The sequence below is a fragment of the Dryobates pubescens genome, chromosome 5 (genome assembly GCF_014839835.1).
Source record: "Dryobates pubescens isolate bDryPub1 chromosome 5, bDryPub1.pri, whole genome shotgun sequence".
NCBI lineage: Eukaryota > Metazoa > Chordata > Aves > Piciformes > Picidae > Dryobates > Dryobates pubescens.
The window spans coordinates 28,664,575-28,688,455 of NC_071616.1; the positions used below are offsets into that span (position 1 = coordinate 28,664,575).

A 23,881-nucleotide genomic window follows, 5' to 3' on the forward strand; every position below is an offset into this window, starting at 1 on the left:
AAACGCGTTCTTTACTGTGAGAGTGGTGGAACACTAAAACAGGTTGCCCAGGGAGATAGCTGAGGCCCCATCCCTGGAGATATTCAAAGCTAGGCTCTACAAGGCTCTGAGTAACCTGTTCTAGTAGAGGGGACCCCTACTTACTGCGAGAGAGTGGAACTAGATGATCTTTGCAGGTTCCTTACAACCCAAACACCATTCTATGATTTTAAAAGAGTGAAAGAATGATGTTTTGCATTTGTGTGTGTTTCAACATTATCAGTGTACAACTTTTGACCCAATGCTGTGCTTTCTTTCCCACCGGTTTCTTGTTTAGGTAAAAATGAAGACCAAAAAAGGAGGGCGATTTAAGTCTTCCTTTAAATTGAGACAGAAAGGCATTAAAGTAGTAGGAAAATGGAAAACTGTGCAAATCGACCCCAATCTATTTGCTGATGAAGAGTTTGCAGATATAGTATGCTTGGAGGAACTTACAGACTACAAACTAGTAAGTTCTTCTAAAGTGGGAAAAGTAGAAGAGAAGAAGAGAAAGGCCAACAGTATTTCAGAAGGCGGTGATGAGGAGGATGAAGCATCTGTTGTCCCTCCCAAAAAGAAAAAGAAAAACAAAAATTTGAGAAGCAAAACGAATGAAGGCAGCAATCCTGATGCAGCAGATGTTGATGTGCTGGTTGGTGAAGAGGCAAAGTGCAAGAAAACAAACGAAATGGCAGATTGTGAGGACCATGGACATGTGTCTGAGAGCAATTCAAGTATAAAAGATGCTCAAAAGAAAAAGAAGGCATCTAGAAATAAGGCTTCTCAAGCTCAGGAAGCTCTTCCATCAGTATCTGCTTCTAAAAAGGTTAAAAACTGGACAACAGAAGTTTTATCTGCCTCAACTGATCACAAGGCTGATGTGTCTGCATGGAAAGACCTGTTTGTCCCTGAACCAGTGTTGCAGGCCTTGAGCTACTTGGGATTTAGTGCTCCAACTCCCATTCAAGCCTTAGCCTTGCCTTCTGCCATCCGGGATAACATGGATGTTCTTGGTGCAGCAGAAACAGGTACAAATCTGTTTAACTGGTTCCCATCTTCCCTCTTTAAGTGCAGCTCATGGCTATGATTTTTTTATATGTAGGAGAAAGGCTTGTAGTTTCTGTATATCTATTAGTAACCGTTCACTGTGAAGTACGAAAATTTTGTAGCTTACAAACACCGAAGTTTCCATCTTTATGAAGTACAGTGTGCAAAGCTTTGAGATCTAAATATTTTTTTAATGCTTTTGTCAGAAGTCCTTTTTTATTATTATTATTATTGTTTCTCACGTTTCTTATTTTGGGAACTGCAAGGCCATACTTTGCAAAGGTGGACTTAAGGATGGGTCAGTTTACCAACAACCAAAGGTTTGTATGGCGCTGTGCCAAGGCAAAACAGAGAGCTCTAGGTTCCTCTGCAGATGATTCAGCACTAGCTAGGAGCAGTAAAGAAATACAAACACAGTGTTAGGCATGAATATGACCTAGACCTTTACTGTAGCAAAACAAGCCCACCATGTGCTCTCTCTGGGTTTGGCCTCTATATTGTGACCAGCCCTTCTCCCTGCTTGTACTATTGTGTTGATGGCTGGGGAGCTGCTGTCTCTTGTCCAGCTTGGGACTGGCTCATGCCTTTGTCTTTAAGCTTTGCAAGCCTTTGTGAAATTTGTTACAGATCTTTTTTAACCTAATGCTGTGTAGTCTCTGTGTTATATTCCCTCCAAGTTTTTTGATGCTTGTACCTTTGAAGTTTTCTTGTCTTTAGCAGTGCAAACATTCCTTTAAAAGACCCAAAACCTAAAAACCAGGAAGCACAATTGAAGCCACTTTGGTTTAAAGGCTTCCTTTGTATTCTAATAGCAGGATAGGTTGTCTTCCAAACAGCTGGCCTCCTGAGCTCGAAGATGGAGTCAGGGAGCAGTATAGTTCCCCTGTAATCCAGGCAAAGACCTGCTCAGCCACTTGGATCCCCCTAAGTCCATGGGACCGGATGGAATCCATCCTAGGGTGCTGAGAGAGCTGGCAGATGAGCTGGCCAAGCCACTCTCCACCGTTTTTCAACAGAGGTCCCAAATGACTGGAAGCTGGCCAATGTGAGGCCCATCCACAAGAAGGGCTGGAAGGAGGACCCAGGGAATTACAAGCCTGTCAGTGTGACCTCAGTGCCAGGCAAGATTATGGAACAGGTCATCTTGAGTGCAATCACACAGCATTTACAGGATGGCCAAGGGATCAGGCCCAGCCAGCATGGATTTAGGAAGGGCAGGTCCTGCCTGACCAACCTGATCTCCTTCTATGATCAGGTGACCCACCTGGGGGATGTGGGGAAGGCTGTGGATGTAGTCTACCTGGACTTCAGCAAGGCCTTTGACACCATCCCCCACAGCAAACTCCTGGCCAAGCTGCCAGCCCACAACTTGGACAGGTGCATTCTGTGCTGGTTTAGGAAGTGGCTGGAGGGCTAAGCCCGGAGAGTGGTGGTGAATGGTGCCACAGCCATCTGGCAGCCAGGCACTAGTGGTGTCCCCCAGGGATCAGTACTGGGCCCCATCCTGTTCAATATCTTTATTGGTGATCTGGATGAGGGGATTGAGTCCATCATCAGTAAGTTTGCAGATGACACCAAGCTGGGAGCAGGTGTTGTTCTGTTAGAGGGCAGGAGGACTCTGCAAAGGGACCCTGACAGGCTGGACAGATGTGCAGAGTCCAATGACATGAGATTTAACACATCTAAGTGCCAGATTCTACACACTGGCCACAGCAATCCCATGCAACACTACAGGTTGGGGTCAGAAGGGCTGGAGAGTGGCCAGGCAGAAAGAGACCTGAGAGTACAGGTCAACAGCTGCTCAACATAAGGCAGCAGTGTGCCTAGGTGGCCAAGAAGGCCAATGGCATCCTGGCCTGTGTCAGGAGTAGTGTGGCCAGCAGGACAAAGGAGGTTGTTCTTGCCTTGTACTCAGCACTGGTCAGGCCACACTGTTATGATCACAAGGATGCTATTAACATTCAGTAGGTGGAACAATTAATAAAAATGTTAACTTTATTAATAATAAAAAATCCGGTGGAAAATATTAATAAAACCTATTTATTGGTTTGAAATATTTGGGTGTGGAACAGGTATCTCACCAGCAGGAACGTGTAACAATTTAAACAATGCAAGCAAAAATCCAAAAACAACAAACAGCATTTTAAACTGTAAAGGAAAAAGGGAACAGTGGCAATGAAGCTGGGGGGGGACTCCAGAATTCTCTAGGGCAACAGACCTTTAATAGATGCTTATAAAAGTCAGATTTTGTAATTACTCCCTGATCGTGGTATCCCACGGCACACATGGGGATTTAAACAAAACCAAAATGGCCAGGTGGAAGCTGCAGGAGCACAGTTTCACTTTCTGTTGGCATCTGCAGCTTATTGCTAATAAAACAAAACTGTCCCAGGGACTCAGCTCTTTGCAGTCCTGTCTGGATAAACTGAAACACAGCTTGGCTTCCAAGCAAGGCTTATGATTTCTCCCAGAGCTTGGACAATTGCAAGGCACTGGCTCTTTGGGCTGGTACTTACAGATTTCCCAAGACAGTAATGGCCAGGGACAACAAAGATTGAGAGGTAAAATTCTGACACTGTAACCTATAGTACAGAATAAACCAGGTTGGAAGAGACCTTCAAGATCATTGAGTCCAACCCATCATCCAACACCATGGCACCAAGCACCCCATCAAGTCTCCTCCTAAACACCTCCAGTGATGGCAACTCCACCACCTCCCCGGGTAGCCCATTCCAATAGACAATCACTCTGTGAAGAATCTCTTCCTAACATCCAGTCTAAACCTCCCCTGGTGCAGCTTGAGACTGTGTCCTCTTGTTCTGGTGCTGGTTGCCTGGGAGAAGAGAGCAGCCCTGCCTGTCTACAACCTCCCTTCAGGTAGCTGTAGAGAGCAATAAGGTCTCCCCTGAGCCTCCTCTTCTCCAGGCTAAACAACCCCAGCTCCCTCAGCCTCTCCTTATAGGGCTTGTGCTCCAAACCCCTCACCAGCTTTGCTGCCCTTCTCTGAACACATTGCAGCAAGTCAACATCTTTCCTAAACCGAGGGACCCAGAACTGGACACAGTACTCGAGGTGCGGTCTAGCCAGTGCAGTGTACGGGGCAGAATGACCTCCCTGCTCCTGCTGGCCACACTGTTCCTGATGCAGGCCAGGATGCCAATGGCCTTGGCTTCCTGGGCATGCTGCTGGCTCCTGTTCAGCCTACTGTCAACCAGTACCCCCAGGTCCCTTTCTGCCTGGCTGCCCTCCAGCCACTCTGACCCCAGCCTGTAGTGCTGCATGGGGTTGTTGTGGCCAATGTGCAGAACCCGGCACTTGGATGTGTTAAATCTCATGCCGTTGGACTCTGCCCATGTGCCCAGCCTGTCGAGGTCACTCTGCAGAGCTCTCTATAGAGAGAGTTTTCTCCAAACGTGGCCAAAGGCACACACACCTGACCCACTTGGACTCCAGGACATGTTCAGACAAGCCTGGGCAACATGGGCATTTTCCTGAAAAACCAGATCTGCTGGCTCCTGCCCCATTGTCTGGTTCAGAGCATTTTTGAGGCTTTTTGTCCCTTCAGGACACACACCTTGAGTACTGCATCCAGTTCTGGGTCCCTCAATTCAACAGAGATGTTGAGGTACTGGAATGTGTCCAGAGCAGGGTGTTGAAACTGGTGAGGGGTACTGAGCACAAGTCCTATGAGGAGTGGCTAAGGGAGCTGGGGTTGTTTAGCCTGGTGAGGAGGAGGCTCATGGTCATGGGAGACCTTATTGCTGTCTACAACTACCTGAAGGGAGGTTGTAGCCAGGTGGGAGTTGGTCTCTTCTCCCAGGCAACCTGTGACAGAACAAGAGGACACAGTCTCAAGCTGCACCAGGGGAGGTTTAGGCTGCTTTAGGAAGAAATTCTTCAAAGAAAGAGATTGGCCATTGGAATGGGCTGCCTGGGGTGGTGGTGGAGTCACCATCAGTGGAGGTGTTTAAAAAGAGACCATATGAGGCACTTAGTGCCATGGTTTAATTGATTAGGTGGTGTTGGATTGGACTTGATGATCTCAAAGGTCTTTTCCAACCTGGTGTATTCTGTATTCTTTCAATCTGTTCTAGTTGCCTTGCCTTGCTTCTTTCTCTGTTGTTCCTGGGTTTGGCTAGGATGGAGTTTATTTTCTTCACAAAAAGATAGGGGGGCACACCCAGGACAGCCAGCTGAGTCAGATAGTGAGGTATTCCCTGCCATGCCACATGGGGCTGGTCTCTGGCACAGCGGGCATTTGACCCTCAGGGTCGCAGTTTCTATTACTCAGGTTTCTGTATTGCTTCTTACTGGTGGTGGTATTCCTGATGCCTGTTAGTTCTTGAGTGGGGTTTGGTTGTGGCTGGGATTGAAACAATAAACCTTGTAAAGCTATTTACTGCTCTCAAACATGAAGATACAGTAACCTTTTTGATTTTAATTAGAAGCTCGGCTGGCACTATTATCTTTAATAAGATAAAGCCCCACAGGGACTGTTTTTGAAAATGGAACTAAAAATTTGAATGGTGCCTTTGTGCTGACAAAAAAGTGCAATTTTGGTAATGCTGGAAAGTAATTTCCTCTCTAGCTGCAGAATGGAAAGCATGGTTGGTGGCAGGTTGTGCTGTTGCTGTCTAATTTTGTGTAACCCTCTTGTGGCAGGACTGTGTTTTGCTTGGTTTTTTGCTCCTTTCCTGAGTGAAAGGCAGATGGTCTCCAGAGAGCTCAGTGGGTCACTGATGTTCCTGTAGAAAACTGTGAGAAGATGTGGACATTTGTCTGTACGAAGTGCTGTAGCTGGAAGATGCTGAAACTCTCCAGTTTTTTTTGTGCATCCTGCAGCTTCCCTTAGCATTAGGTCTGAGGCAGGAAGGTGACAAGTGGAAGAACTATTCCTCTTCCCTTCTTGGCAGCAATGTAAGGAGAATGGCAGTATTTTGATACAGCAGTAGATCCCTGTGGAGATCAGAATCAGGGAATGTTAAGGCCTGTTTTTGCAGTGGATGTAACCAGTTCCGTTCATTACCATGTGTAAGTAGTGAATATTTCGGTTAAGGAACCAAACTTTGTCTTGCAATCTAAAACCATTTAAGGAAGCATGAATTAGCTTGAACTGTAGTATGTGGAGGTACCAATATATACTTTCCTTCTGTTTTTTCAGCATGGCTGCTACATGATCGGTGTCATGAAGGTTATGTAGCCTGTGAGGTGATTTCTTGTTTAATTTGTGGATGAATCTAGTGCGCGTGAGTAGCGCTGATTATCACAGCCCTAGTCTAGCTGGGTGCAGTACTGACATTTGCACTAACCACATTGCATTACATTTAATTCAAGATCAGCAGTGTTCTTGACTGTAAAACAGTTTAAATGCCTTGCAAATGAAGATTTTTAAACATTTTCTGCTTCAAGTGAGGAAGTCATAAGAAACACCCCCGACAAGCAGAAGTGTGGGGAAGTGGTTAAGAGGAGGCTTTGCAGCAGTATTGGTTAAGATAATGATACTGGGCTGGCTGTTTATTAGTTGTTATTACAGTTCTCCCCTAAATAGGCAAAACCCCTGAAATTAGAGTTTGGAGCAGTTTTGTATTTAGCAGCCCCATTCTTTCAAAAATGTGTTAAATCAGATTTATGTGTTTTGGTTATAAATTGTGAGCTGGTAATAGTTTAGGAAAGTACACAGTGGAATATTAAAAAGTAGTTTCTAAGAAAGTTGTAAGCACAATACTGTAAATTTTAGATGGAAGTGGATCCTTCAGGTACATTTCAGCTTGTCCTTGGACTCATTTGCTATTCCTTTATTTGGAGAACATTGATCAGAACTGTCAATTAGGGCATGATATTCTCCTTAAGGGCACTGAGTACTGTAAAAATATCTTGGCTGCAACTGCAGCTCTTAAAAGAAACACTTTCAGAAAAACCAAATCTGCCTGACCTGCCAGAGACTGGAAAAATAACTGTTCCCCAGGAAGTATGCTACTGGTGATGTCAAGGAGATGCATAAAGGGAACAGGAGAAAAGATGCTGTTTCTGCTTTTCTAAAGACCAAGTTTGTGTCTGTTACAGCTTATGCTTTAAGAACAATGTGTGATGGAATGTTTCTCTTCTCATCTTTTCAAATAAATGACTTGTCGGTCTGTATTGCTCTTCTTGTTTGTTTTATTTTTTTAGGAAGTGGCAAAACGCTTGCATTTGCAATTCCAATGATTCACTCTGTGCTGCAGTGGCAAAAATCAAACAGCTCAACAGCCAGAAATGACAGTGTTTCTAAAGAGTCCTATCAACAGCATGATGAAACAAGATGGGAAAATGAGGATGAAGCAAAAAAACTAACCTATCAGCAGGTTGAAGACTGTGGAGGTGAAGATGATGCATCTTTCACAACTGGGTGTGTGAAGGTGCTGGAAAATTTTGAATTTGATTCTGGTGACAAGACACATAATGTTGCCTCCCATAAAAAAAGACCTCTTTTAGGACTGGTTCTTACTCCTACAAGAGAATTAGCTGTACAAGTAAAACACCACATTGATGCAGTTGCAAAGTTTACAGGTATGTAGACCTCCAAGGGCCATATCCCAAATTACTCTGGGTTTTGATACTGGTGCTGAGCCAGAATGTGTAATACAGTTTCTTCTGCATCATAAAACTGGGGTGGCTTTTGAAAGATTAGGGTTCATAGTCACTTGTATTTGAGAAATGCTGCCATGGGATGCATGTGGAAGTAAATGGTTAATTTAGAGTATTTTGCTTTACAATGTTTCTTTCTTCAAATAATTCTCAACTCATGCTTTCTTTAGCAGCACAGAATTGGTGCTAGATACTCAGCCACCTGGTTATGCATATGTAGGTTATACTAAAAAAAAGGTATATGTGTATATATATATATAAAAAAAAATTCACCTTTTTTTTTTTCAGAGATATGTCAATCTATCCAGGTAATATATATACATATACATATATATATATATAGTTTTGATCTATCAAAAGAAGAAATTATGGCCATAGATTATAAGGGTAGAAGACATTGCTGGATTGTGTGACTTGTCTCTTGTAGCAGTTGGGCCACAGCATATTGCTGGGTAACATGCCTAACAAAAGCAATTTCATCCTGTTCCTTTCTCTTCCAAACCAGAAGTCAGCACATCTGTAAAAGTGCATGAGGTTGTGAAACTGTTCAAGATGTGGAACATGGGGAAACAAGTCCTCACTTCTCCAATAGTAGTACTTGTATATTTATTTAAGAGGATGGATTTTGGAGAGATGTAGTGCAGTGAGCTGCTTGTAAGCACATCTTCCATTGGTGTCTATACATCCTACTGTGTTTATCAGTCTACAGCTGGTTACAAGGCTAATTTAACTCCTAGTCTGAAATGATCAATTTATGTCATTACAGTTCTGATAGGAGCAGTGCGATTTGGGTATGAAAATAAGCTTCCCAAGTGATGTATAGTTGCTGCACCAGGAGAGAAAGATGTTTTGATGTGGGTTTTCTTTTTTGTCTCAATCTCAAATTGAAAAAAAAATATCTGCCTAGAATTATGGGCTTCCAGAAGTACCAGGGAGGTGAGATCTGTGGTAGCTGAGATACTAGAGGAATCTTACACAGTAGAATTGAGTTTTTCCTGGGCCAGTGTATTCTTTGAAGAAGCAGAGTGAAATAAGCTGTGTGGAGTTTGTGCTTCCAAAGCTAAACTCCTTTTAGTACCTGAGCAAATGACATAAAACTAGTCTGTAGTCTGCACTACTGTTCAGTCCAGAGAATCATTATTGGACTGGGAGCATTCTGATTAGGATTATTCCATAGCAAATGAACTGTTTTTAGCAAGACAAGCATTTCTAACCCTTATTCTTGGAGTGGCTTGATGATTATTTGTAACAGGAATATGCTTCTTCATGCAGATGTAATTGGCAAAATGTGAGATTCTGATGTATAGATAAGCAAAGCTAACAGTTACAGAGGACATACATGATTATTCCTGCTGTTGGAAGAGAGGTGTACTGAAGTGTTATTTTTGGCATCTAACTATAATGAGGATTCTTCTATAAAATTGAGGGCATTGCTGTGTGTTCAGTATACATAAAACCTCTGTAGTTTCCTGGCCAAAATGCTTGCTGAAAGTTGCAGTATAGACTTAAAATTACTTCTTTTAGGAGATGTATGTAAAGTGAGATAAAACCTGTTATTTATATGTTCTAGGTATTAAGACTGCTATTCTAGTAGGAGGCATGGCTGCACAGAAGCAAGAACGTGTGTTGAATCAAAAGCCAGAAATTGTAATTGCAACCCCAGGCCGTCTGTGGGAGTTGGTTAAAGAGAGACACCCACATCTCTCAAATCTTAGGCAGCTCAGGTAAAGATACTGTTGTGTCTAACTGCTGGGTGCTGAGCTGGACATTACTGCCTGCTGGCTGTTTACTAACTGATTTGATTTAGCTTATGTAAAATCTCTTATTTCTTCACTGAAGTGTTAAAATACATTTCAATAAATTGAAATGCACGGTGGTTATATTGATGGAGAGACATGTTGGTTAAAGCCAGTAGCAAAAACTTCAGAATTTCCTTTAGAAACCTGATGTTTTGTTGTTTGGGGGTTTTTTTGGGGGGGGTTGTTTGTTTTGTTTTTAATATGAAAGCTGCTGTAGCTTCACTGGCATACCTGGTGTTCCTTTGGGTTTTACATGCAGAACGTCCCTTACGGGTTTAAAAGGAAAAGTTCTTCTTAAGTGTATCATATTTGTATATATCTGCAAAAGTGTTTTTTTTTACTGTGTGTTTCCTCTTTGACAGATGCCTTGTGATTGATGAAGCAGACCGAATGGTTGAGAAAGGTCACTTCTTAGAGCTGTCTCAGTTGCTGGAAATGTTAAATGATTCACATTATAACCCTCGGCGACAGACTTTTGTTTTCTCTGCCACTTTGACTTTAGTTCATCAGACTCCCACAAGACTTCTGCAAAAGAAGAATACTAAAAAGATTGACAAGAAGACCAAACTAGAATTGTTAATGGAAAAAATAGGAATAAAGGCCAAACCCAAAGTAATAGACCTAACAAGGAAAGAGGCTACTGTTGAGACTCTTACAGAAACAAGAATCCATTGTAATACAAACGAGAAGGACTATTACCTCTATTACTTTCTTCTCCAGTATCCAGGAAGAACTATGGTCTTTGCAAACAGCATAGACTGTGTAAAACGCCTCAGTTCTCTCCTCACAATCCTAAATTGCAATCCTCTTCCTTTGCATGCCAACATGCACCAGAAGCAGAGGCTGAAAAACCTGGAAAGATTTGCTGAGCGAGAGAGGTAATTAGATTTTCTACTTCCTAGTTGAGAAAAAAAAAGATTATTGGGAAGAGGAAACAGCTCTGTCAGAGCAGGCGCAGGCTAGGGGAGTTAGCTGGGGGTGCAAGTCCCACATTCAAGAGCCTAGGTTATAAACAATTAAGGTTCAGGTTTCAGAGGATGGTTGCGGTGGGGAATCGAGCAAGTTCAATGGAAGGCCACCAAGGTGGTCAAGAAGCACTGGTCTGCAAGGGGAGAGGCTGAAGGCTTGTATCACCTGGGAAACAGAGTTTGTGGGGACCTAATGGCAGCCCTCTTGTATCTTAAAAAAATATCACCAAGGTAATGGTGCCAGCCTCTTCACAGTGGTGTGTGGTAGAAGGATTAGGGATAACAGATGCAAGTTGAAACGAGGCTCAGGCTGGATAGAAGAAAGCTTTTTCTGTGTGAAGACAGTAAGACATTGGAACAGGCTGCTGCTTCTCAGAGGTTTTTGAGGCTCAGTTGGATAAAGCCCAGAGCAATCTGGTCCAACTTTATACCTTATCCTGCTTTGAGGAGGAGATTGGACTAGAGACCTCCTGAGCTCCCTTGGAGTCTAAATTGCCTTGTGGTCTGGCAGCTCATTGCTACTGAAGGAGCTGTCACTTACTCTCTCTTCAGACAGATACTTCTGTAACTATCCTACACACTTTTCTGGTTGGTGGATTCAGTGCTACCTCACAATTTAGTCCTTCTGTGAGTGCTGCATGCTGTCAGGCTGGGTGGGAACTTGTACCTTGTTAATAAACTCAGACAAGGGAGATTGGTGGTTGGATTGCTGTGACATCTGCAGTATCCCTTCGCAAAATGTAGTATTGATAGCATTGACCTAGGCCAAATAGGGTATTTTCAGGGACTGCAGACTTTCAAGGTAAGAAGAAATCTATCAGACAATCTATCACAGCCTCCTGCAGATTGCAGCCCATAGAATTTTCTCTGTTTATACCTGCTTTGTATCTTGCAGCAATAGAATACACGGTCAGATGCTATAAAGTTAACAGATTCCTATTACCTACAAGTAACTTTTCAGTTCTGGGAAATTCTTTTCAAAACAAATTATTATGTACCCTAGGGGGACTTTAGTTGCTGTAGACTGTTTATATAAAATAATGACTTTTTTCAGCAGTTCTTAATTTCCAGGAACAAGGAGAAATACTGATTATTCAAACAGAATCTCCCCTTCAAATTTCTAGCTTTTAATTTATTGAGATCTTGCCTGAGTGCAACTTGGTAGAAGATATTTCAGCCCCCAAAACTGTTAATTAAATCTATAGTGGTAATAATGTGACTTGTCTTTACTGGTAAAACTTGTAATAAACTCTCTATTCTGCCAGAAGATCAACTGTGTTGTTAATGGTATGGCTGTATCAGGCTAAAGATATTTTTTTAACCCAGCTTGGGTAGAGCACTGAAAAATGTAATGAAAGGGAGGATACCCTCTTTCCAAGTGGCTATATTAGGTCATTGAACAGCTATTTGTGCGAGTGTTCCTGTGAATTTGGAGATAAAAGCACAGGAAAAAGGATTTTCTTAATTGGAAACAGACCTGCTGAAGATAAGATTTGCCTTTTCTTTTCTTTCTTTAAGAATCGCTTTTTCAAGATGGCCTCTGATGTAATATTGGGTATTGTTTTCTGTAAGAGCAAATAAATAGCACATTTCCAGTAGATGATATAGTGCAAATCTGTTTCTTAAATTGCTGTGGTAGGATCCTAGGTTGCTGTATTTTCTGTTCCTTGGCAGATGGTCTACGCTTCAATTTTATATTCATTAAATGTTTTCACTTTCTCAGCTGTGTCCTTCTGACAACAGATGTTGCAGCTCGTGGTCTTGATATTCCCAATGTGCAGCATGTCATCCACTACCAGGTTAAGTATTTTTTATGTTTTTTTTTTTTCTTTTAATTTTTTGGTTTTGAAATAAGCTTTTGCTGATCCAAATCCTGACCACTATAAATCTATGATTCTCAGCCCTGTGTATGGTATAGGCCTGGCTATAGAGATTTAATAATTTGTAATTGTACTGTCTCTAGTGCTTTGTACTTAAGGATCTTGTTGCTGCAATGACTGACTGTCACAGGTAGCACTTAATGAATGTGTGATTATATATGAGAATTACATAATGGGTAAGGTTCTCCTCGCTTTTTATTTAACTGCAGTATCCAAAGGTGTCAAATGGCTCAGCCCTGTAACTGCTCTCTGTGAGTACACACAATTTTTTCCTGCGTTGCAAATGAAATGACAGAGTCAGAAGTTAGGAGAGAATCACAAAAGATCATGCAAGGAAAAATTCCAGACTAGAAAACAAACTGTCTCCAGACATCACCTTTTACTTTGTCTCCATCTGTATTCCATGCAATGTACCGTGTGTACATAAATCCCCAGTATTCTCTGGCAACCTCTTGGCCAAAGCTGCTGCTGGCTTCCCATGACCAGCTTGGTGTTTGTTCTGAACGTTTGCAGGTCCCCCGTACGTCTGAGCTGTATGTACACAGAAGCGGCAGAACAGCGCGAGCTGCCAGTGAAGGCCTCAGCCTGTTGCTGATTGGCCCTGAAGATTTGATCAATTTCAGGAAAATTTATAAAACCCTGGGGAAGAGTGAAGAGCTGCCGTTTTTCCCAGTCGAAACCAAGTGCATGACTTCTATCAAGGTAGAGAAACAACCGTTTCTTTGCAGCCTGAGGAGTTGCTTGCTTACTTATGTTACTGCATTGCCTGTCACATCCTTTCCAGGTTCCATGTGATATTTACTCTTTTTGGACCTGGTTGAAAATTAAGTTAATCGCACTTCATCTTTATTAAACCAGTACTTGTGACACCAGGATAGGTGTTTAAACATAAGTATCACTTACTGTTCTTGCATGTTGTGATGTAGAGCTTCTCCTGACTAGATTCCCAAAAACAGTACAGGGAAGCGGGTATTTTTTATGGCTGGGGATCTGAGATGGCTCTGCTTTTAGAGCCCCTTGTGTTAGGATCAGACTAGAGAACAGTAGCAGGGCCAGGGATCTTCAGTGGTCTTCATCTGCCTCTTCTCATTTGGAGTAGTGTGTTGTCTGCTTTTCTGAGAGTTCCTGTAATGTGAGACCACAGCTGCCACTGGATCTTGTCAAGCCAGTTATGTTTCCTTTTTCTAGATTGTTGCCCATTTTAAGGAGGATTCAGTCATTCACTATCAAGATAGACAATGGTTAGGATTTACAAAATATGTATTTTAGAAAGCACCTAGTCACCACAGATTTTCTACTTCTCAAATAAGGCTATTTCATGTCTCAACATTCTCTTAACAATTTGGGTGACAATAGCCATGAACAACTGGACATATTTAAATACTACATTTGAAAGAAATCCATCTGGGGTTGGAATGTCTGAATGTTGCACAGTCACTGAGTGTGGGAGAAAAATCCCAGCAGTCTAAATTTTACTAGTTCTTAATTTCTAGGAGGAAGCAGAAATACTATATAATGCTATGTATCATTTATGTGTATAAAGACTACATAATGCAACAGATATTTTTGTTGTGATATTCTGGTTCATGCTTATCCAGTTGGCTTGGACTGAGCCCAGGGTCTAGCCTAGTGGCACCAGCAGTATCCTTGCCTTGGGAAAAATGTCAGCAAGTTTCAAAGCCCAGGCTTGCTACTAAGGAGGTGTTCAGTGTGAAGCTTTCAGGAGATGCAGCTTTCTGAAAGAGGAGGAAAATCAAAGAAATGCCTCCACAGGTTTATTTTTATCCCCTAGGTAGTAATAAAGATAAATTGCCTTTGTTATTTGTTTTTTGTTTTGGTTTGGTTTTTTTCGGTGCCTACTCCCATCCCTGTCCACCTACCAGATGTTTCTGGTTACTGGAAGAAATCTGTTGTTTTTAAAGTGTTTCTTTCTGGTTTCTTGATGAGTGGTTCTTGGCTCTTATCATGCACTGTCACTTAATGGGTGAATAAATGTTCTTTCCACACTTAAATTGTTCTGCTGCCATCTCACAGTCTTCTGTGCTATCCACAGTTCTGCTACTCTCCCCAGAAAAGGTGTGTTTGTAGTAACAGGGCAGGACTCCTGCCACCTAGACCTTTCATATTGTCAGATCTCGTATTTACACTTCTCCTGTGCTTAATTACAAACCAATATTAGTTGGAGCTAATACTGCTGCTGGTTCTTTACCTGTCCCTTTGGCATGCTCTTTGCCTGGTTCTGCGTGCCTTCATTCAAATTCAGGAAACATCTGAAGGGATTTCACACTTGAGAAGCATAGAATTGGTGAACTACAGTAGAGGAAAGACTAAAAGAACTCAAATTTTACGAAGGTGGATAAACTATTTAAAATTTCTTGTAATGATCTAAGAAGTGACTGACTTGTTCTGTTTTTACTCAACTGCAAGTTTAATTTCCTCTCTCTGCATCTTACTTATCCTGTCAGTTCTGGCTGGTGCTGTTACTATGTAGCACCAGACTATTCAGTTGGGGTGGTCAGTGCCCTGCACAGGCTTCATTTGGTGTGTGGTGGTTTTCAACTCACCACATGGTGCCACCACAGGAACGTTCCAAAAAGCAGAACTTGCTGCTGTGGGTTGATTATTGTGGATGGAGATTTTCTTTCCATAATGAATTACTTATTTAAGACACTGTGGCCCGGCTGGAAGTCTGCAGGTCAGGTTAGGTTTGCTGTTAGGTTTGGTTTTTGTTCTGCCTGTGTGCAGCTGTAAAGGAGGACAGGACATTTCCTCCTGTGCCTAAATGAGATACAGGTGCATTTCTGAAAACATGAGTAGCTCCTTCCTTGTGGCCTGCAGGAGCTTGCTTCTTCAGAGTGGGATGAAGCAAATGGCTGTCTTTTATTCCCGTAACTTCAAGATCCAGCTGTACTGGTATCTGAAGCATGATTTGTCCGTGACATCTCTGAAGTGTTTGTAATAATTTGTTCAAAGAATGAGAAGTTAACATTCAGGCATGTTGAGTAGCTGAGATATTTTAGAAGTCTGATTCTTTCATGGATCTGAGGAAGGAAAGCACTTTGGCAAATGCTGACATGTTTTTATTACATGTGGTATCAGCTGGGACACCACTAGGGAACAAAAGTGTCTCTATGCCTCAGTTACGTTGTAATGCATGCTCTCAAACACTGATTCTGCTAACTTGCCCCACATTCAAACCTGATCATAATGTCTAAAATGTAATTTTGTTGCAGGAGCGGGTGAATTTGGCTCGGCAGATTGAGAAGGCAGAATATTTCAACAGTCAGGCAAAGCAACACAATTCCTGGCTCCAGCAAGCTGCAGATGCTCTTGAGATTGACCTTGATGATGACATGCTTATGGGCAAGTAGAAATGCTTGTTTATGGTTGTGCTTAGTTGGTCCCATAACACAGAAGCCCTGCCATGGCAGAGGAACTATTAAAACCTCTAGGGCAGAAAGGGAAGGAAATGAGTGTCATTACTTAGTATGTGGTGTTGCTGGTGTTCCCAGGATGTTTGTGCAGTACAGAGTGCTGGAGGTGAGGGAGTAAAGTGTGACAATTTTGGCAAGTTTCAGGCAAGTCCACATGTCATAAGACAGACTGTTTACCTTCTGACAAACATTTTAGAGTAACCTTATAGCCCAGTATGTCCTGCTTAAGTCATCCCCATTATGTTTCTCTACTTCTGCTTTGTCACTCCCACTGCCCTGTAGTCAGGCAGCCGGACATGAGCCTGACAGCACTGTGTGGGAGCACTCAGGAAGCACTAGCTCACGCTGAAAGGTGTGTGAGGTTTATGTAGGTTGAGTTACATGGGCTAAATGGCCAATACTTACATTTCAAGTTGTTGAGGTTTTTGGTAGTGTGTTAGAAGTAAATAATTTCTTACATTTTGAAAAGTAAACATTCTGCAGGCTGTGCCTGAGAGAATGTGTGGGGCTGTGCAACTATAAGTGCCTGTTGGTTCAATGCCATGAAGCTTCACAGTGCTTAGATGTGCTGTAAAATGCCACATTGTGTTCAAAAATTAGGAGCTGAAGGTATCATTTTCTACTACTAGTTATTTGAAGGCATGCTGAATAAGGGTGCTGCCTGGGTCGCTTCAGCTTAAGAAATTGAACCTATTAGCCACTAAATACTCAGATGCCTTAATGCTGAAGCATGTTCAGATTATTTTTTTTCTTTCCTTTATTCATGGCTGCACCAGCTTGTTCTCAATCACTTTGCAAGAAGGCATTAATCATCTGATAATTAGCACTCTGCTGTCTTGTTTTGACATAATCTGACTATGCAGTGCTTTGAAATGAGTTTCAAAACAGCACATCCAGTCCAAGTTAGTTGTGGCTCTTGAGTGAAGCACTTTGTAATTGCCACTCAGAAACTTGCCAGATTCATGCTTTAAAGTGTTTTCAGTCTCTGATTCTTCTGTTGCTTGTTGAGACCAAAAATCTCAGTCGTTCCTGCTATAAATTAAATGCCTCTTACACTGTTACAAAGGATTTAGGAAGGTCCTTTCAATTTACATTACAGCAGCCTTAATTTCATTTATTCTCTCTGGTTCAGGCCTGCCGATATTAACTATCTTCAGTCTTTTCTGTGTCCTTTCTCCTGTGTAATTAAATATGAGCACCTCGTTGGTTTTTTTATGTACAAGGAGGAAAGGGCTTCCTGTTTTACAGGTGATGAAATGAGTCTTACATAAAATGATGAAACACATAGAAGCAGCTTCTGTCTGAGCAAGAAGCCTTGGATTAATGCCTTACCTTCTGTGCCCTCTGGTTTTTTTGTGTCTGTTCTGGATTGAGAGACAACTGAATGATTTAACAGAATGATACCTGGTACCCCAGTAGTGAGGATTCTTGATCTTGTTATCTTGTGGACAGTCTGTCACAGATGACTGGAAGATTGTATGGGAGTTGAGAGACTGAGTGACCTTGTTAGAGACAGATGAGATTAGCATCTTCCCCTAGCACTACAAAAATCTGGCGAATGAGGCCAAGGCAAGTTCTTCTTCTGTTTTAACATTCTGTGTATTTGATTTCTGCCCCAAGGAAAAAGAGCTAGTGAGGAAGAAGAAAGCCAGAAGCAAAAGATGCTGAAGGGGATGAAAAAACAGCTAAAACACATGTTGTCCCAGCCACTGTTTAAAGTCCTTATGAAAACCAAGTATCCAACACAGTCTGGAAAACTACTGCCTCAGACATCAGCGTGTATTTCAGAATCTGCTCTGGGTACTGTGTCCAAACACCAAGCCAAGAAGAAAAAAAACAATAAAATTAGATAACTGAGCAAGATCACTCAGTGCAACACAAGAAAGGACAATCCTTATGAAGGCTGTCAGTGCTTAGGGAGGAACTCAGCAAGAAGACATAGTATCAGAGAATGTCACCTGTGTCTTGGCTGTGGAGGTACAAAGCAAAATGTTGTTTTAAAGGGCTTTTGTTAACATGCAGTTGAATCCTGCCTTGGATCTTGTTTTTTCATGTTCTTTTGTTTTGTTTTTTTTCTTATGTTCTGTATTAATAGAAGTTAATTAGTTTGGAATTCTGTTTATTACAGCATTTTGTGAGATGGGTAAAGTTCACTGTGGGTATACTGTAATGATAAAACTTCATTTGAATATTACTGTCCTTGAAGGAAAGGGGGAGGTAGGCTGTGTGCAGTCTGTACAATCTGAGCTGGTGGTAATGGGAGAAGGTTTGGCTTTTAACTGCATCTAGTTCAGTGGGAAGGGCATACAGGTAATGTTGCCAGCAGGTTTACAATTCTGCTTATGGAAATCTCCCAATTTTCTCTCTCCCCTGATAATACTGTTCTGTTTTCCACAGTGTCTAATTCCCTTGTGATAATATGCTTTAGAACGTACAAAAAAAAAACCCAACCAAAAAAGTCAACATGGCAGTGGGCCAAAACTGACCTTGGGAGATGTGTGGAATTTTGAGGGATAAGTCTTGGTACTCATTGTTTTATTAATAAATATTTCAAGTCTGTATTTGAAAACATGTCAGAACCATGACCTTTGTTCTAATGGAAAAGGTAGTGATGTTGTGACATACCACTTTTGATGAGTGCTTTCTGATAACTATGCTTTGAAATCATTTTAACTTGACCTAGGTAAATAATTTTAAAAGCTATTTTCAAAAATGTCAGAAAAATATATTTTAAATTTTTAATAAATTATATCTCCTATAAAACCCAAAGCCTATGTCTGTTCTCAATCACTTGAGATTTCCAAATCCTCATGCCACTCTGCTAGCAGAGTGTGTTCTGGGTGTCTGAGTGATTCCAGATGGATGAATAGCTTGGTGAAGGAAGGAGCTGAGAAGACTGTGAGTTGAGTGACTACTAACAGACTGCTAATATATCTAGCAACAATTTCTAAGTACTATCCATCCAACTAGGATGCTGTCAGAGAAAAAGGGTGGCATCAGGCAGATTTGACTCTGTAAGCCTCTGGATGTCATCCATGCCCCCTTCTGATACTTGGGCAGATGTCTTATTTTTCTGGCCTATGTAACATTTCCAATTCCAGCTTCTTTTTGCAAAAGGGGACTTCAAGGCTTTAGTGTTGTCTGAAGTCAATCATAAGCTTCCTCCTGGGGTTGCCTTCACAGAGTGGATAAAAAAGAGGAAAACAATCTGTGACTCCTGAGGCAAGTTCATTGGCATGAGAGAGCAAGTGAACAGAGTTGCTATACTTGTTTGTCTTGGAGTTCAGCAGCTCTTGCTGTGAAGCTGGAAGAAATTGTAGCCTGTTTCCAGAGCAACCAACTTTAGATGGTACAAATTGCCAATTTCTGTAGGTGAGGAATGCAGTTACAGAACACAGATCCAAATCCTACGTTGGAAGAGGATATGGGGCACTGCGAAGTACACACAAGCTTGGGTACCACTGGACTAATTAGACGTCCGATGTTCTTTTATTATTGGTGTAATTATACAAGTCTAATCAGTAGTGTGGATGTTTTTATAGGAGTAGAGTTTATTTTCCTTTCCTCATGGGAATACCTACATCAGTATAAGCAGTTTCGGTATTGACATGTTACGGATTTATGCATGCTGGCCACCGAAGCAGACTGTCACCTTGGGATACCACTGATTCATGTGAAGTCCAAGTGAAGCTTTCTGACTCCTCTTTTGTTACTTCTAAAGTTACAGCTCAAACTGGGTGCCTCTGGAGACAGACCCTACCTCAGATCATGCCCCTCAATTTCAGCTTTAGCACACAGCACGTGATCCCCAAGTCCAATCACTTAATTCTGGTCAATGGTCTTTTGATTTTTTTACTGGTTTTTACTGTCATTGGGCGAGTCTTCTTCTGAAGCTACCTCATTCTCTTTAAATTGTTTCCTTGATCCCTTTGGTCCTAGAAAAGAAAACAAACCAAGATATCTGTACAAAGAAAAGTTAATACCAGAAGTAGGATACTACCTTAAGACCTTACCTACCAGAAGTAGGTACTGCCTACTCCTGCCTTAAGAAGGTACAGTTTCAATCTCCGTAGTAGGACTGACAGAGTCCTGCAGGGCCAACAGGAGCCCATCTAATTGATGTACTTTGGGCACTCATCTAACATGAGGGTGTTGAATCCAGTTATCCTTTTCTGCAACCTTTACAGCAAAGTAAGACATAACATAGTATACTGACCCTCCTGTAAACAGTCCAACATTGTTGTGCAAGGGTGGACTTTTAACATTACTGCATCTCTGGACTGGGTATCCCATACTTGCATCCCAGCTGGTACTGATTAAAACCCTCTGGTTTGTGCCCTCTTTTTTTTTTATAGTTGTTTATGTATGCTCAATAGGTATGTGGTCTCTAGAAGCTGAGTGTGCAGGTCTTCCCCCAGTCACCTGTAGTGAAACATTACCTCAGCACAAAAATGATGCAGCTCACTGTCAGAGGGAACAGGCAATAAAAATGCTGGATTCAAAACATCAAACCTTTTTAAAGTAGTGTTACCCAGGTTTAAAGTCATTAATTCACAATGATGCCCTCTTTGTGGGGACAAGGCTTGTGTAGCATGTTCCTTAAGAATCAGTTCTACTTCATGATGGACATACACAGGTTTTGGGTGACCCAGGTCTGCTTCTTTCAATGGTAGTCGCTTTGCTGCCGGCGCCGTGACAGGGGAATTGTTCCCTGCTGGTGCTGCAGGAGTCCACTGCGTTGACTGATCAACCACAGGGCGGCGCTGTGGAACCAGCTTTGAAGTAAGGCTAGCTCTGGCTTCTCAGTTCTCATGCACAAAGTCCAACGGACTTGGAGTAACGCTGCAATCCTAGTGCGGGAGCAGAAACTAAAGTTCCTTTTGTAGCTTGGAAAGTGTTTTCTATTGCTGGACCCTGCCTGTATAGGCTCCCCTTCCTCTGCATTGGTAGATTCTGTCAATTCAGCTTTCTTCATATTTATTTATTCAGCTATTGCCCCAAACCCAATTCTTGCTAGGTGTGGCTTCATTGCAGTGATCAAGAGGACAAGAAGAGCTCCTAAAAGATGATAAATGCGCATATCAACTACATTCCTGGTAGTTCATATTGTGAATAATGGAGCAAATATCAAGGTTTTTAAAATGTCTCTTGTTAATACGGTGATTTAAAAAAGATTCACATAGGATAGTGCTGTGTGAATTTAAGCCACTCAAGTTGAGGAATTCTTAGTCCTAGTGATGCATGTCCCTTCAGTGTCTTCCTCTTTCAAGCAAATAATCAAGCAAATTTCCAAGCAAAATCTTCTGTACCTGCTTATCAACTTGTCTCTGGAAAGAGCCTCTTCAATAACCCTTTTATCAAGCTTATAGGAGCATGCTAAGGGAGCTAAGAAAGACCCTAAGCTTGGCCTTTCTTCCTGTTTATTCAGCATTAATGCAATAGCTGTTTATATCCTGAAACCTGCTACTTTTCCTCCCTGGTACAGCTGGCATACCTTACTGCTGAGTGAAGCAAGATGCCAATGGCTGCTCCTGTCACCCTGCCACCGGTAATAGCTCTGTGTGTGAGCCAGGCTGCTCCCCTCTGCCAGCACCCACCTTCACCTGCCTTGCAGCAAAGAGAAGCAGAAATGCAAGAAGGCTTGGGGCAGACCAACACACTGACCAAAGAAGAGAGACTGGCCTTTCTGGCACAGCTGGATTTGTTTCAGCTCTGTATCCTCCACTGGGCACAGTAGTAGTATGAGTAGGAAAATTTCCTGGACTCTTGCTGATTTCTGCACCTGAACCAGCTACAGCGTTGTTGGAGGTGCATCAGGCAAAGGTACTTAGTGTCATCACCTCTGCTGCACAGTACTCACCACTTAAAAGGTGTTCAGTTGCTCTGCCTCTAAGCACAGCAGCCTGGCTGTACTATCTGGTGGCTTTTTAAGCCATACTAACAGCATCCTGTGGCATTAAAGATGTTTCAGGCTGTTGCGTGTAATGGCTTTCATATGCTTTTTAGGTTCAGATTGAAATGTCAGTGGTGTTTTCAGGAGTGTTGCTCAGCAAGTAACTCTTCTGCATTTGTTAATCAGAGTTCAAGGACAGTTTGTGGGGTCAGCTTGAAGGCCTAACTAGGCAGAAGACAGCAGGTCCCATATTTGAGAATGTAATAGTCTTTGCAAACATCAGGGAAAGACTTTTCTGTTAAAAATATGCAACCCTTACACATTTTTTTGCTGTCTGAAGCTATAAAGATGCAATGTCAGAAAAATTACTATGTTGTTTATATTTATTGCTTAGACAGAAGGCAAACACAATAATAAGGCACTCCATGCTTGGTTTACCTCTGGAATAACAACTCCAGAGGACAAAACTGCAGCACTTTCTTATTCACAGCTAACAGGAAAAGAGATGGGCAGAAAGAGTAACTTACCTGTGTTCATCTCTCCTTGGTGTTTAATGACTTGGTGATTGTGTGCCCATGGAGGCAACAGAGTTTGTGTGTCTTCCGTTTCAGGTACATCTTTACCCAGCTAAAGGTAGTAGTAGCATTTGTTCAAGTAACTACTTTCCAGAATGTCTATATCACAACAGCAGTCTGCTCCAGGTGGACGTTTCGGTAGTGAGGCAGAAGAGACACTAGATGGCACAGACGCACTTGCAAAGAAGGAAGAAGGCTGGGCTGGGCTGAGCTGAGCTGAGCGGGGCTGGGCCTTGGGCGCCCACCTCTCTCCCGAGGGAAAAAGGGGCTCTTCTGTGAAAGTGCCTGAATAGGAAACTGTGACAGTTTTAGGCTGTGCCTTTAAAAAAGGGACAGCTACTGAGTCAGTGAACTGCTGCACCGCCCCTTTCTGAAAGCAGCAGCATTTGCTATTTGTTTTCCATGAACCGATTGGACATGGGACTGTGGTATCAGCTAGAGAAGAGGTATTTTTCTCATCTTCCATGTGATCAGAAGGCAATTTTTATACAAATTGTCATCCAGGGCAGTCCAGTGAGCAGCCCAGTCCCATCCAGTCTACTGTCCCATGTCTCAGATGAAGAGCCCTCACTACTGCACCCTTGCTGGAGAAGATGGGGGGATGAGATGCAAACTTCTCAACACTAAGTTCCTACCCAGAGGCAGTGACAGTCGCACTGATATGAAGGTGAAATGATGCTGTTTGGGGCAATGGCATTATGATACTCCCTGATAGCAGCTTTACAGATTGAGGGAGGTTTTCAAATACATGTGACAATACAGTGCCTGCTGTGGGAGGAGCACATCCCTGGGATATGATAAATGCCAGCTCAAGTTCCCAGAGTCCCAGGTCAATCATTTAGTACTATTAAGGAAAAAAAAAAAAAAAAAAAAAAAAAAAAGGGGGCGGGGGGGGGAAAGGGAAAAAAAAAACCACAACCAAACAAACACCAGAAACCAGCCTGTGAAGTGGGACCTAATCCCAGAGCCAACTATTTAGTTCTCTTTTGCTCACAACTCCTGCACTCACTGTAAGGCATTACCTAAAGAATACTGCTAGGGCCATTACATAAAGAACTCCTATGTTCTCCCTTACCTTCCTGTAGCCTGGGCAGCTGATCTGGGTTTGAAGGGAGGTGGTATTTCCACCAAGGAGCCAGGGCCACCAATACCCAACCCTAATCAAACATGCACTAGAACAGAGAAGCAGTCACTGATTTTCTTAAAGCACTGCAGCACAAGGATGCAGTGTTCATCTCTTACCAGTGGCATGGTGACTATGAATTAATTTAAGGCTTTTTCCCTGTCCTTGGGTTGAGAGGTTCAAATTACATCTCATGGCAATGCCTGGGCAAGAGCAAAGTGCAGCACCAAGTCCTGTTTCAGCAGTTGCCCACAGTAGATTAGGATTCATAAGACAAGAAGGGAGCAGAATCTGCAATATACTGCACCTTGGAGACCATAAGTGAATCTGCAGTCTTGGGCTCTGAGCTCCGCTCCACACGTGCCAGCCAAGGAATTAGTGCTAACTTTTACCTCTGCTTGCTTACCTGTCCTAAAGGTTAACAGTGTTGGCACCAGTAAGTACCACTCCTTGTTGAGTTTGGCAATATGAACAAGGCATGAACAATACTCAGCTGGGCTTTTACTAGCTGGCTAATTCT

The 23,881-nt window shown here is 42.4% G+C and overlaps 1 protein-coding gene across 1 annotated transcript; it reads left to right on the forward strand.

Annotated features, from left to right (window-relative positions):
- Positions 1–311: 311 nt before the first annotated feature.
- On the forward strand, positions 312–18,211 carry DDX24 (DEAD-box helicase 24). Its single transcript, XM_009907297.2, has 8 exons — positions 312–1,046; positions 7,234–7,611; positions 9,260–9,413; positions 9,851–10,366; positions 12,180–12,255; positions 12,850–13,038; positions 15,570–15,699; positions 17,391–18,211. The coding sequence occupies exons 1-8, from the start codon at positions 323–325 to the stop codon at positions 17,621–17,623; spliced, it is 2,400 nt and encodes a 799-aa protein (XP_009905599.2). The 5' UTR covers positions 312–322; the 3' UTR covers positions 17,624–18,211.
- Positions 18,212–23,881: the final 5,670 nt, after the last annotated feature.

Coding starts and splice junctions, on each gene's coding strand:
- DDX24 (XM_009907297.2), top strand. CDS start 323: ATGAAGACCAAAAAAGGAGGGCGATTTAAGTCTTCCTTTAAATTGAGA. Junction 1,047..7,233: donor TCTTGGTGCAGCAGAAACAG/GTACAAATCTGT, acceptor TTATTTTTTTAG/GAAGTGGCAAAACGCTTGCA. Junction 10,367..12,179: donor AGATTTGCTGAGCGAGAGAG/GTAATTAGATTT, acceptor TCACTTTCTCAG/CTGTGTCCTTCTGACAACAG.